This window comes from Aulostomus chinensis, chromosome 13 (assembly GCF_037954235.1).
Source record: "Aulostomus chinensis isolate RoL2024-O1b breed Wild chromosome 13, RoL_Achi_v1.0, whole genome shotgun sequence".
NCBI classification, from domain to species: domain Eukaryota; kingdom Metazoa; phylum Chordata; class Actinopteri; order Syngnathiformes; family Aulostomidae; genus Aulostomus; species Aulostomus chinensis.
The window spans coordinates 24,191,553-24,204,518 of NC_141332.1; the positions used below are offsets into that span (position 1 = coordinate 24,191,553).

Genomic DNA, 12,966 nt, shown 5'->3' on the forward strand with positions numbered 1-12,966 from the left:
CATAAGTATTAAATAAAGTTTTGGAGGTCATTTGCGTGATTGACAGGTGTCTCAACAGATACCCTCAATCCCTGTAGTTGCAGCAGTGAAACTTTATATTCAACATATCCTTAATAAGCGTACAAGTCAAAGAAATGACGAAAAAATAAAAATGAATACGCATTCTTGACGTCTAAGCAATACCAGCTGATAATACTCCACACACCTGAGTAATATGTCTCCAGATGGATAAAGAACAGTACTGTGAGTTCCACTGCTTCAGTCTGACACATTGCTGCTTAAAAAATGGATTTTACCAAACTGTTCAAGGTTCGTCATGTATCCTTGAGTGTCTGAGTAGGAAGTCCAACCTTAGGGGGCTCCCGTTGACTCTGTTTAGAATTTAACACGCAATAAAACATTTGGGCTGCGTGTGTAAAGGGTTGCGTAACTGACTCAGGTTGCACATGTTTTTTTCTTCACAGAACCAGGAAGTATAGTTTATGTATGTCTATGTAGTCGGGCGATGAAGCAAATGGTTTAGTTATCATAGAGAAAAAAAGACTTGAACGGCTGGTACCAGACATGAAACCTGGCTATCGAGCCATCCCCAGCTTCAGCTGGTTGAACCTGCTATTTGGACCGCTTTAATGCGTCTTGAATTCTGAATGTGGCCTCGTGAACCGAGCGTCTGACTGCAGCGTGTATGCCAATGCTGCCAAGACCAAATCCTGTACGGTGAAGTAATTCTAATTGATGAGCAAAGTCATTCAGCTGTGGATCCAGCAGCTACCGATAATGTACACGAGCTGAATCCCTCCCGTCACCGGTGTTGGTCTGCTGACGGTACAGAAGAACTCCCTGGCTTCCCTCTCTCAACTTTCTCCACACAGAGATGCAACGGCAGATAGAATTATGCATTTTTCATGAGGCAGTGACTGCAAGTGTGCTCGCTGCCTCTCCTCAGTGTGGGCTATGTTTGGAGCCTTCTACACCTACAGCTTGTTAAAATTTGGCTGCTTTGTCTTGGAGTAGCAAGTTGTGAACAATCAGGTGTTTTCATGACATTATTTTTCAACCAGATCTCATCACATAAGTACCATATCAGGTTTTTTCGAATTCTTAATTGATTTACTCTATCCTGACACTATATAATCCTCAGACATTATTTAGTTATGTTTCAATCTCTAAATAGATTCATTGCACAGCTGGATCACTTATGAATAATTTATAATAATATTTAGTGTCATTCATGTGTGAGGGTGGGTAAGAACTGCATATGTTTTACTGATTTTTCCATAATCTTATTATCAAAATAATTTCCCCTTAGTTCAGAACCAACATGTGTGAACCCAGCGACAAAAAAATGAAGTAATACTGATTCATTAGTTTGACAAAAGTGTGAAATTAAGGTCAATAATAACATTTCCATATTGACATGACAAAACTGCAATAACACTGTTAAGCATTTCTGAATGTGGTGATTGTGCGCATCCACAACGCCAATTAGTCTAATTGCCTGCAGATGATTTGTTTCAATGGTGTTTTCAGCTCAATGCAAACATACGATGTGTATTTATAATATAGAACCTTTAAGTCGATGTGCACTTCTTCTTTATTTCTCTGCCACTGACTTCAGGCACAAGACCCTCAGGTGCTGGAGCAACTGTCCAAAAACATCACTCGCATGGGTTTGACCAACTTCACCCTCAACTACCTCAGGGTAAGGTCCGTGTGTGTGTGTGTGTGTGTGTGTTTGTGTGTGTGTGTCTGTGTGTGTACTTGTAGAGCTATCTTTGTGAGCACCAGTTTAAAACCACTGCCAGCAAACACAGTGTGATAAAATGACAACGTTTTCAGATTAAGTTCGTCGGGATTAGGTGAGGTAAGGGTTGTGGTCAGGCTTTAGTTGTGATGATAAATGTCCTTGCAAGTGTGGTTTAACAGTATTGGTGTGCATGTTTTTTGTTTGTATGTGCTTGTGACATTGTTGGAAACATATATATATATATATATATATATATATATATATATATATAAAATCTGCTTCTGTTTTTTTTCTAATCACATTTGGTTCGGAAAGGCCCGATTCATATTCGTCCGTGTCATGTTGTCATGTATATTTCATGCTCCACTCCAGGGATTAGCAACCCGAAGCACACATGCTAATGGTGCAAGATTTTGACCAAAATCTGCACACAAAAAAAAAAAATCTGAATATGGAAAATCCTGGCAGTGAAAAAATATGAGGGCGTTGGCCAGAATGATATCCAATTGAACAGATTCGCCCTATTTAGTAGCTGTGCTTGCGCCAAGTGATTTTGAGGCTTGTTTTTCCGTGCTGTGTCATCATGATGTTGCCTGTACCGCCGTCATCTGATCATAAATATCCTGTTTTGCGGCATTTCTAAAATTTGCTTGACATTTTAAGGACACATGTTTACTGTGTACGTGGATTACTGAGCATAAAGCAGGATCAACTGGCCTTTGGTTGTTTTTAGCCGTCAGTCACTGTTAGCGTCTAGCTAAATATGCATGGCTGGCTTTTTCTACATTCTGAGTCACAAAGTGATACAGGAGGAAAACAAAACAACAAAAATGTTGTGAGTTTAGGATGCAGTACTTACACTTAATGCTCCTCTGGGGGAAATATCACTTTCAGGTTATGTTAACGTTGATGTGACACAAAGAGCGACCGCATTTCTAAGAAGGAATTTCATATCAGAAAGTCCCCTTTAGGTCTGCAATATGATTTGTAATAATAATAATATTTCATTTAAAAGTGTATATTTACAAGTACACTAGCACTGAAAAGTTTGACATGAATTTCATTTTCCAGATATGCTTTTCTACCCTCTCATATACAGCGGTACAGGTTTATTTAAGGTCTTATCATCACTATAAACGCAGCAGTTTTTCTCTTGTCTGGAAGCTTATGCAGTTATTAATATGGCAGACATGTTTTAGAACTCTAAGGCACTTCAGTTTAAAGATTTCAGAAGTGCATGACATCAAAACAAAAAAAAAACCATAATTTTATTCTTTACTCTCCGTATTCATGTTTTTCTACCTGACCGCAGCAATATTATTTACAGAAATAGGAAATATAAGCCGGCTGAACACATTAATGATGATTTCACATGGTTTTGTTTGTGTGTTCCGACGCCGTAGTTGACTGACAGCTACAATTTCCAAATGGGAGAACAAGAACGAGAGCGAGAGAGAAGAATTAATTGGATACAGAAAATTAGCATAACATTAATGAACACTCCCTGTTGAGACTCATAATTGTGAAATGGCACGCAAATCAGGGAACGGCACCTCCACTGCTTATAATAGGTAGAGAAAGACACATACCCAGAGAAAGAGAGAGAGGGAGAGGGGGAGGCTGTTTTTGTATTCCTGTAACAAAGAGTTTCTATACAGCAACTGAAAGGTATCTGTAATAACAAGATTTAGCTCCTTTCCTTTTATTTATTTTGGTCAGTGCTCAGTAAGTAAAACTTGGATTGTATCTACTTTTCTCTGTCAAGACAAAGTGGACAAGGACACCATGTTTGTGTCTGAACAATCCGAGCTTCATTTTTAAAGGATGCCCTGTAGAAATTAATCTCTCGTCAAAAAGTCTAATCTCACTTAATGTAGGATGGAATTGTTGATCAGGTCACATCTCAGGAATGGGACTCGACCAGGATTTTTGGAATTGATGCCGATATTAGAGAGTAAAAACAATTTGGGCGTATATATTGACAGATTAAAGTTGTGTATGATCATATATATATATATATATATATATATATATATATATATATGTATGTGTATATATATATATATGTATGTATATATATATATATATGTATATATATATATATATATATATATATATATATATATATATATATATATATATATATATTAGTGCTGTCAGGCGTTTAAAAAAATAATCTAATTAATGACAGGATTTGTAATTAATTAATCAGATAATTGCATTTTAATCCCATATCTGCTTTAGGTCCCCAATTAAAGAATTTGAATTCTAGGACATTACAAAATTCTAGTGCATGACAAATCAAATGAAATAAGATGAGAAGGTTTGAAATCCACATTTTTATTGGTGATTGAATAAACCCTGAATCAGGGCGTCTTAAGGCGGAGTCTCAAACAGGCGCTTTGACTCGCGATGCGTGCGTGAAGTGACGTGCCACTGCCAAGTACGGGTGCTTCAGTGGGCCAAGTTTAAAATGCTGGTGGTAAAATTCGCATTGAATTGCCACTCAAGTGTGCTATAATTAATCTTGCGTTAATTTATATAACGCGATAATTTGCATTGCAATTCATTAATAGAATTAATGCGTGGAAGTGACAGAGCTAATATATATTCAAACACTTTTGAGAAAGAGATGTCTGGAGGCAGATCATTGTACTTTTTAACAAAAGATAACTTTTACCATCCACAATGACATCTTAGCAGCATCTGAGTGCAGTGTTCAGCTTACATCTGCAAATATCGGCTGATTTATTGCGAATATCTGACAATATCAGGGGCTTGTTTGAAATACTAATACTTTGAAATAAGTAAATTTTACTGACTACATTGGTAGAATTTCACTAATTACGAGCAAAAAAAAAAACAAAAAAAATTTTGTTTTTTAGGTTTGTAAGTTTTTCTGTCTTCCACTAAGTGTCTGTTATGGGATTTTTGTTCCCAGAACCAGACAAATGTAGTTACAGTGTTGTTAGTGCGTCAGCATGACTTGTTTTGCCCCACAGGACCCGACCTGAAATGTTTCACATAAATCCTCATGCATCTGGTAAATCATGAATTGGACGACTCTCCGAGCGCACAATGTGGTTTTATTTTAAATGTTACGCAACGTTTTCATTCTTGCAAGTGATTCAGTCTCGTTCTGAGTTTTTCCTGTCATTTCACTTACAATAAAAACACAAATAAGAGGGGCAGAGCACATACCACCGTCAAGGCCAATGTAAAATGCCATAAACTGATCTGACACAAGATTTAATGGATTCTCCCTCGGCTCACGAACTGCCCCTCCGCCAAGTTTTTCTGGAAAATTTTCACGCTAGTTTTTTGTGTGTGTGTGTGTGTGTGTGTGTGTGTGTGTGTGTTGTCTCGCTGACGGACAGTCATTTGGAGACTGCAGTCTAGTTTTGCACGAATTTCAATGAGTCCTTCCTTCGCTCATGCTAGCTCTCTTTTCTGTGTTATCCTGATGAAAGACGGACAAACCAACGGACGAGGGGAAAAACACGGCCTCTGGTGAAGATAATTACACAAAAATCACATTAATGTCCGTGATAAAGAGGAATTTACCCAGATTTGTGGCTCTAATGAATTTATGTGTAATAATTATTTCATTAAAATGTAACTGAGTCATGTATCACAATTGTTCCTAAAGTATGGGCCTCTTAGTGGGCTGTAAAGGTACTGCAGGATCCCTTTCAGTGTTTTAAAATACTACATTAGTTTGATTAAATATATCATATTGACATTGTGACATTTTTAACTAGTTTGTTGTCGAGCGTAGAACAGCCAGCATATGTTCTTAACAACAAATTATACGTAATTTCGTACATTTGTGTTGTTTCTAACTGCTGGTCTGATCATCAATTTGCACTGCCTTGCCGCAGGTTCATGTTCACATGAGGGTCTGATCATAGTGTAGAGAATATACAAGCCAAATGTTCTTCCTTGTCATTGATCAAAGCAGTGATTAAAAGTTTGGGTCGGCTCTAGGGAGGATTTTAAGATCTCAAATTGGACTGCAGCAGTCTAAGGATTGGTGGCTATAAAGCAGTGGTTCTCAACCTTTATAACCCCAATAAAATAAAAACAAATGTTGGGGGTTTTTTTGTTCTGTATTGGAGTGTTTCATTCGGATGTAAAGAGATAAAAGTATTATAACATTTTTTTTTTTTTTAAAGCAGTTTGATATCCTCCCTTTTCCGTCCCATATATCAATCTCTTGATTAATTCTTTGGACCTCCACGTTGGGAACCACTGCTATGTCGTCAATGTTATCCATCATGTCACACATTTTGCAAATTATATTTTTTCAACTCTTATCTTAGGGTGTCAAGTTGAAGTACACCCTTTTCCTCATATTAAACTAGCAATAACATGTCTCTGGAAAAGGCCTTTCCCAGCGTTTATCAGTCCTTCCAAAAGAGACTGACGGTTTCCTGGCCATGGGGTTACAACCGGCTTTTTTTTTTCGCTCTCACATACACTTTGTCTTTTTTTTTTTTTCTTTTTTTTTTTCCTGTCGAGTATTTAAGCCTTTCCATGTACTGGAGCTGCCGGCTTCCTACTATTCAGCCTGAAAATAGCCCTTGTTTTCAGGCTGAGAGCCAGGGCTTGTTGGCTGAGCTTGGGAGGGATATTACTGTGTCAGGTGGGAACTATCAGAGGAGAACACAGGATTAGTTTGCTGCAGGGATGTTCGCTTTACCTTGAGCTGCATGGCATCAAAACACCGCCATCCTAACAGAGGGAAAAACAGACATTACTGTGTTTATTTAGCAGTTGAGCAGTTAGAAAAACTAGTTGACTGATCCTGGTTTGAATATACAACACGGTGATTCAGTCTTAGCTTGCTGGCTAGTTAAACACCAGCATTCTTTTTTTGTTTGTGTGAAATCCTCCTGTGTCCTTCATAGTTTTGTTCTAGTTTTGTCATTTTAGCTCCAAGTTAGGATCGCTGATTACAGGACGAGCATGTTGATTAGAACTGACATCAGAAATGTAAGGGTGGTGGGATGTTGAAGATCGGATTAAATCATTTGAGTATGCAGGGAACGCCGTAGCCGCTGCCTTTGCTGAAAGTGCCCTTGAGCACGTCATCAACCTCACACACACTTTTACAGCTGTAATTGTACAGCACATACTGATTGTGCAATTACCCGAAACACAGACAGAAGAGTAGAATTAGTCACTTGCTGTTTCAACTGCGTCTCAGTCAGAGCGTAGTTATGTCATACCCTGTAAATGAGACAAAAATGGAATGTTTCCAAGAAAAGAACAGCATCAGTTGTGTCTCTAAACGCCCAAAACTGACATATTTTTTGGTTAAAGCGGTACTTTACCCAAAATATGTATTCACCTTTCACTCTGACAGATGTCCCCCCCGCATGACTGCCAGTGACTTGAAAAGTCAGAAAAAAACTAAAGGAGGCCAATGACAGCAAAACATCCTAAACATGAGTTCACGTAGTTTGCATCGTTCTGTTTAGCTTTATTTGAGCTAAGAATAAAGAAAAGCAACAACTTTGATTTTATGAGACCATGAGTGTGAGCCTGTTCAACCGAATCTGCCAGCTGGTCTAGCTCGCTACTTTAGCCACCGTGAGCGTAAAAGAAGAAATAGTGTTGGTATAGATGTCTGATGGCGGGTGGATGGTCGCTCTCTAATCTGAGCAGACCTTGATGAAGTGGATTCCCTCGCACTTGAGTTATTTTAACTAAACCACAGTCGCTCCCTAACCGTGCGCCAAGTTGATTTTGTACCAGATTTAACCACAGAGATGTGACACGTACACTGGAATTCTGTCGTACGATTGAAGTTTGGTCTACTTGGTCGAACTGTCGGCTGTGATTATGAGTTGCAGTCGGGGCTTTAAGACAGTTATTTGTCTGATTGTCCATTTTTTTAGGGGTTCACAATGTAGCATAACCAGAATCAGCGGCGCACAGTTCTTTTATTTGCCAACCAGATCGGATGCAGTTAACGTCCATGTTTTTTCCAGAATCATAGGACGCTGTATGAGATATGGAAATTAAGAGAATTTAATTACGTATGACCAGAAAAGTTAGAACATATATGCTGGCCTTTGATCATTTGGATAGAAAATATCAGCTTATCATTTTATCCCACCTAACATTGGTGGGAAGTTTTGTCATAATTATAAGCGTGTGAATTGTAGAAATGTAATTTTTGCCAAACAAATCTATTTATGCGTTTATGTATTCGTCAAGTACATACTGGCGAAATGCTTGGTTTATGCAAATGAATGTTTGAAAAGTATGAATATAAAAATAACACAAGACAGAAAAAAAATCAGAGACATTGTCCATGAATCCCCAAAGTTTCATGGTAAAATAATCGCTCGAACTCAAGCCTCACATGCCTGCTAAAGTAAATCACGTAGCTCCAGCGTGTCAGTCAGAGGAACTGTCTAAGGTGGGTTTCTGCCAGCAGGCTGCTGTTTGATACAGGACTGTTTTTTTGTTTCCTTCCAGTCCTGCTGTGTGAATCATGTGATCTTCTATCACTCTCCACTGGCTGGAGTGTAGAGGCAGTTTGTTTTAAACAACAATCAATACAGCCTTTCTTGGTAAAAGCCGATACCCGGGCATATCTGGTGTGACAAAGACAAACCAACAGCACTTGAAAGCTTGTGGTCATGGTTACCAGAGAGATGGTCTTCATCATTAAAAGAAGCCAACATTGACTGTCTGTAGGAGTCTGGGATGCACATCAATCCACTCTGACCTCCTTTCTAGTATTTTTCACAAATGATTCCCGCTTTGTCTCCGATTATGGACAGTTTTTAGTCATTTTTAAAAAAAAAAAGAAGATAAATGCAGGTTCCTCCTGGTCAGAAACAGTCTCTCTACTGTCTAGAGGCAAGTTTCTCCTTTGCTAGCAATGGAAATCAAATATTGAACCCATTTAGTGCTGATGCAACATCCGGGTGGGTCCTCAGTGACTTTACGATCCGAGGTAACGTTTGCGTGCTTCTCCTGGATGTGGCATCCATGTTGTTTAAGGTGTAAAAGAAATGAACAGCCTTTTTACATAGAAGCCGAGCTCCTCGACATATTGTTTTGTTAGGTTTTATTTCATGTTCTGTCTACAGAGGTGGCAAGATAAAGGTTTTAGAGAATGCTGACAATTATTTCAGGTTTTATAAGTTACTTGCAAATAAATGCCGTTTCCCTCGGTAATTCTAGGTTGAAGTGATTGAAAATATACAGTTTATTTTCATCCGCATTCAGCGAGATGAAACGGTATAATTGGCAGATGCATCAAGACTAAGGAAAGTCAAGTAAAAAGACAAAAACAGTGTGATTCAGTTAGAGGGAAACATATGGCAGGTCACCATGGAGTGTTTCCCTGCGATTGTTCCAGCCGGCGGCCTATCACCAGCCTCCGACTGCACCGACAAGCATCCTGATGGCTGCTGCGGTGGAGGAGGGCGGGCTAACCAGCTTGTAATGTGATCCAGATGTTATCTGGACAAGCAAATCTCGATGTATTCGAGATGACAGGCTGACCCCTGGTTCCTCCCACTGCAAATCACCAGAGATTTCTCCAGACCAAATATTCCGCTGGAGGAGAGTATTGTGTGGGAACAGCTCAGGATTGATATGTGTGTATTTTCCATATTTTGTCATGTGTTGTCAACTGCTCAATAAAGGCTGCTCATATTAAATCTCCCCTCTATATTTCTCTCTTTATCTGTCTTCTTTTGCTTCCCTAAACCTGCGATACTTCATTAATAGTGTCTATAAAAACTAGATTTACCGCACAATTAATCACTCAAAGTGTGTGGGTGATTAATTGAGCGGCGTTTATATTGATGTTGTTTTGCTTTACTTTAATAAGAGCTACGACAGACTCTCATCAAGTCTTCGATAAATTTTCCTGATCTGAAATACGTGGTTTATGCTGTTGTCTCTGCAGTTGTGTGTCATCCTGGAGCCGATGCAGGAGCTCATGTCAAGACACAAGACCTACAACCTCAGCCCCCGCGACTGTCTCAAGACATGCCTCTTCCAGAAATGGCAGAGAATGGTAGCTCCACCAGGTAACTACCTGCTGCTAGAACGCATGTCGTTGCTCATAAAAAGCCTTTTCGGGGGAAGCAGCTTTTGTTAACTTTTTCACATTTCTGGGTTCTATTGACAAAACAAAATTCCCATTTGTTTTCATTATAAACCTGTTCTTTAGTGTGGAAGAGAATTAAGCCTATGTGAATTTTTTTCAGCGGGGTGGATCAGAATTTTATTCATATATTTCCATTTTTCCCACCCAAAAGAATTCTCCAATCCTCCTCTGTACCCTTAAGTCATCCACAGACAGTAGAAAGGAGTTGTTGTGGCTCAAACTGGGTGCAAACTGCAGGATACTCGAGCAGATTTGGGGTTTGATTCGCCCCCTCCTGACACTTGTTGGAGGGTGTAAATTGAGTTGAAGTCTTGCAGTATAAAAGGACCAGAAATGGAATAATGAGCAGAAACATGCGACAGCCATGTCTCGGGAATGTGTAGCATTAGCTTTTTTCGCGGTAGCATTCACTAGCCTCATTGAGACCATCGTTAAACCTTTTATTTCCATCTCACTTCCAGCTCGATCTACCTTCAGCTACGACTTCCCTCTTTTTATGCTTTTCCATGCAGAACAACAACCACAACAATTGCAACCTGTTTTACAATTGTCCATAACATGGGTTTTTTTGTGTGTGTGTGTGTGTGTGTGTGTGTGTATTTATTTAGTTTTTTTTTGTTTTTTTTTTTGGAAGTCACATTCAATTGCACCACTTCAGTGTAATTGTTTAAGATCAGCTTGGATTTTAAAAGCTCCCAGTGTGCACGGGGTGTAAAAGTATCAGATCAAATTGCAAACAGAAACAGATTCAAATGTTGTGGTAATCATTTCCCTCACAGAGGCTCACTTTTCTGTCATCACCCACTTTGTAGGAATATTTTAGAGTAGAGAATATTTTCTCCAACGATGTCTTTATTGCATCATTTATGTTTATAAATTTGCCATTATACGTCCTAATCCGTTAAATATATTTTGCCTGTCAGGTATGTGAAATTAATCAGAATTCAGAGCTGCCTCTTGAATCTCAACCTCACCAGTCTTAACAGGCCTCTCAGCTTTCTATGATTGATGTTTTAAGGGTGGTTTCTGAAAAGCACCAGGCTTAAATTGGCTGTGCAGTCATAAGCTTGGGAGGAGTAAACCAAGTTTTTTTTTTTTTTTTTTTGGACACATCGTAGTGGCTGCAAATTACAGCAATGCTCAGCGAGGCATGACAAGATTTCTTCAAGAACCAACACCAGTCAAAAAGCCTTTGACTCAGACCTGTGTAACTTTAATTAAGTGTGCTGGGTGTAATCAAACAAGTAGATCCAGCTCCCCGGCCGGCAGGCTCCCCGGGCCGGCAGGCTCCCCGGCGCTGACGACGCTCTTCAAAGAACAGAGAAAAACAGAGGGAATAAAAACATGGAAAGCATTTTATGAATATAAAGTGTCTAGTATTGATGGTTAATTGTGCTCAATGGAATGAGAATGCAGCTGAATGGTTTCTGGAGGATGTAGTTTTATATTGTATACACTTACTGACATATGATAAACGGTTTTATGTTGTACAGAGTCCCAGAGTGGCCAATGGGAGAGAAAATAAATATTTCGTGGGCGCAATGTATAAGTTGTTCCCACACTTTAAATAATTTGTGGGCATTAGCTATAATTTTTCCCACACTTTGGGCAATGACTGATTTATTCGTGGCCATAATATACATTGGTCCCCCATTTTGATTAATTTGTTGGGAAAAGGTATATTTTGTGGTCACAAATTAATCAAATCGAGAGAACAAATTATGTCTCATGGCCACTAATTAATCACAGTATGGGAACAACTTACGTCTATCACTTGGCCATTCTGCGCTATAAATGCTGGGCTTTAAATATTCAGTGCAGTGAGTCGGATGTGTCCTTCATGTCCAGCGTCCTCAGCGAAGAGTCGTTTTCAGGGTTGTTTCATGTCATCCGTCTCTATTTTGACATGCACTTTGCTTGGACTTAGCTGGAATTGCAGCTTTTCTTCTTGCTAGTGTTATTCTCCTTTTCCTGCAATTCTTCTCCAGCTTGGAAACTGGTTGGGATTTAGCCAGGAAGGAAACCATTTATGCTCTGATAAGTCCTTTTGGTGGAAATGGAAGTGATTTTAGTGCGTCACCAGCGCAGCATCGAAGGAAACCAGACGGATAACAGAAAGGATTGTCTCTGACAATAGGCCTGGTTTTTGAACACACGTCTGTCAAAGTCAGGAATCAAAAGAGGAAAGATACTGATAAAAATTCCCCTTTATGTTTTGCCTCTGATTTATAGTTTCAGTTTTGTTTGTATCATGAGTTGCTGGTTGTTGTTACAGAATATGAAAGCATCTCCCTTGGTGTGATTAGTAAGAACCTCGAAAAATGTATTTCATTTTCAGACATTTGTTTGAAGATCGCAGTCATGTTTGCTTGTCTCTCTTGAGATTAAAAGGAATAATGTTTTCTAACAAATGTTGGCAGAATTTGCAGAATCAAATTATGCATAACATAAATTATTTTGTAAATACTGGGAACACCAAGATGTCTGTTTAACCTGTGTCAGTACTTTATTAATGGTAATGATTTCACTTGTGATTTAATTGCACCTTCAGGAATTATGTATAGCTCATAATTGGAAAAAAAAAATAGAGCGTAAGTTTCCCACTGGTGTTACATAGCATCTGTCTGGCATTGAATGTTCAATTATTTCTCTTCATTTTCTCTGTTGTCGTCTCTGCTGTCTTAAATGCTTTTAAGAAATTGTTGATTGAGCCGTCTGAGCAAAATAAAACTCATTTTGGCTCCGGTTTCAGCTGGACATCCACAGAACTTCAAAACCGAAATATTTCCCACAAATCACAAAAAAGGTATCTTCTCTCTTACGCTGTCAATTTTCTGTAATCTTCCTGGAAAGCGACATTCTAGGAATGCTATGAAATACATTCTTGTGTGCAAGTTTATCACGGATGTTTGATTGCATGTAAAGAAACGAGGCCGATACCTGCGTCAAATGCAGGTTCCACGTGCCATTTAGATGCATGCAAGAATTCTAAAGCTTCTGGCTAAAACATAGTGACTATAGTCTAAAGAGAAGCATTGGAATGAGCCCAAAAACCTGGAAGTAAGTTAGCAGTGTCAAA

At 38.9% G+C, this 12,966-nt stretch overlaps 1 protein-coding gene across 8 annotated transcripts in view; it reads left to right on the forward strand.

The window, feature by feature from the left end:
- ldb2a (LIM domain binding 2a) overlaps nt 1–12,966 on the forward strand; it is an 88,224-nt gene that overhangs the window by 63,960 nt on the left and 11,298 nt on the right. For 2 of the 8 annotated variants that reach the window (XM_086222220.1, XM_086222219.1), the window contains exons 5-7: nt 1,619–1,702; nt 9,684–9,807; nt 12,640–12,693. In XM_086222220.1, the coding sequence (XP_086078346.1) occupies nt 1,619–1,702; nt 9,684–9,807; nt 12,640–12,693 (262 nt within the window). The other 6 variants (XM_086222218.1, XM_086222216.1, XM_086222223.1 and 3 more) reach the window with 4 other exon arrangements.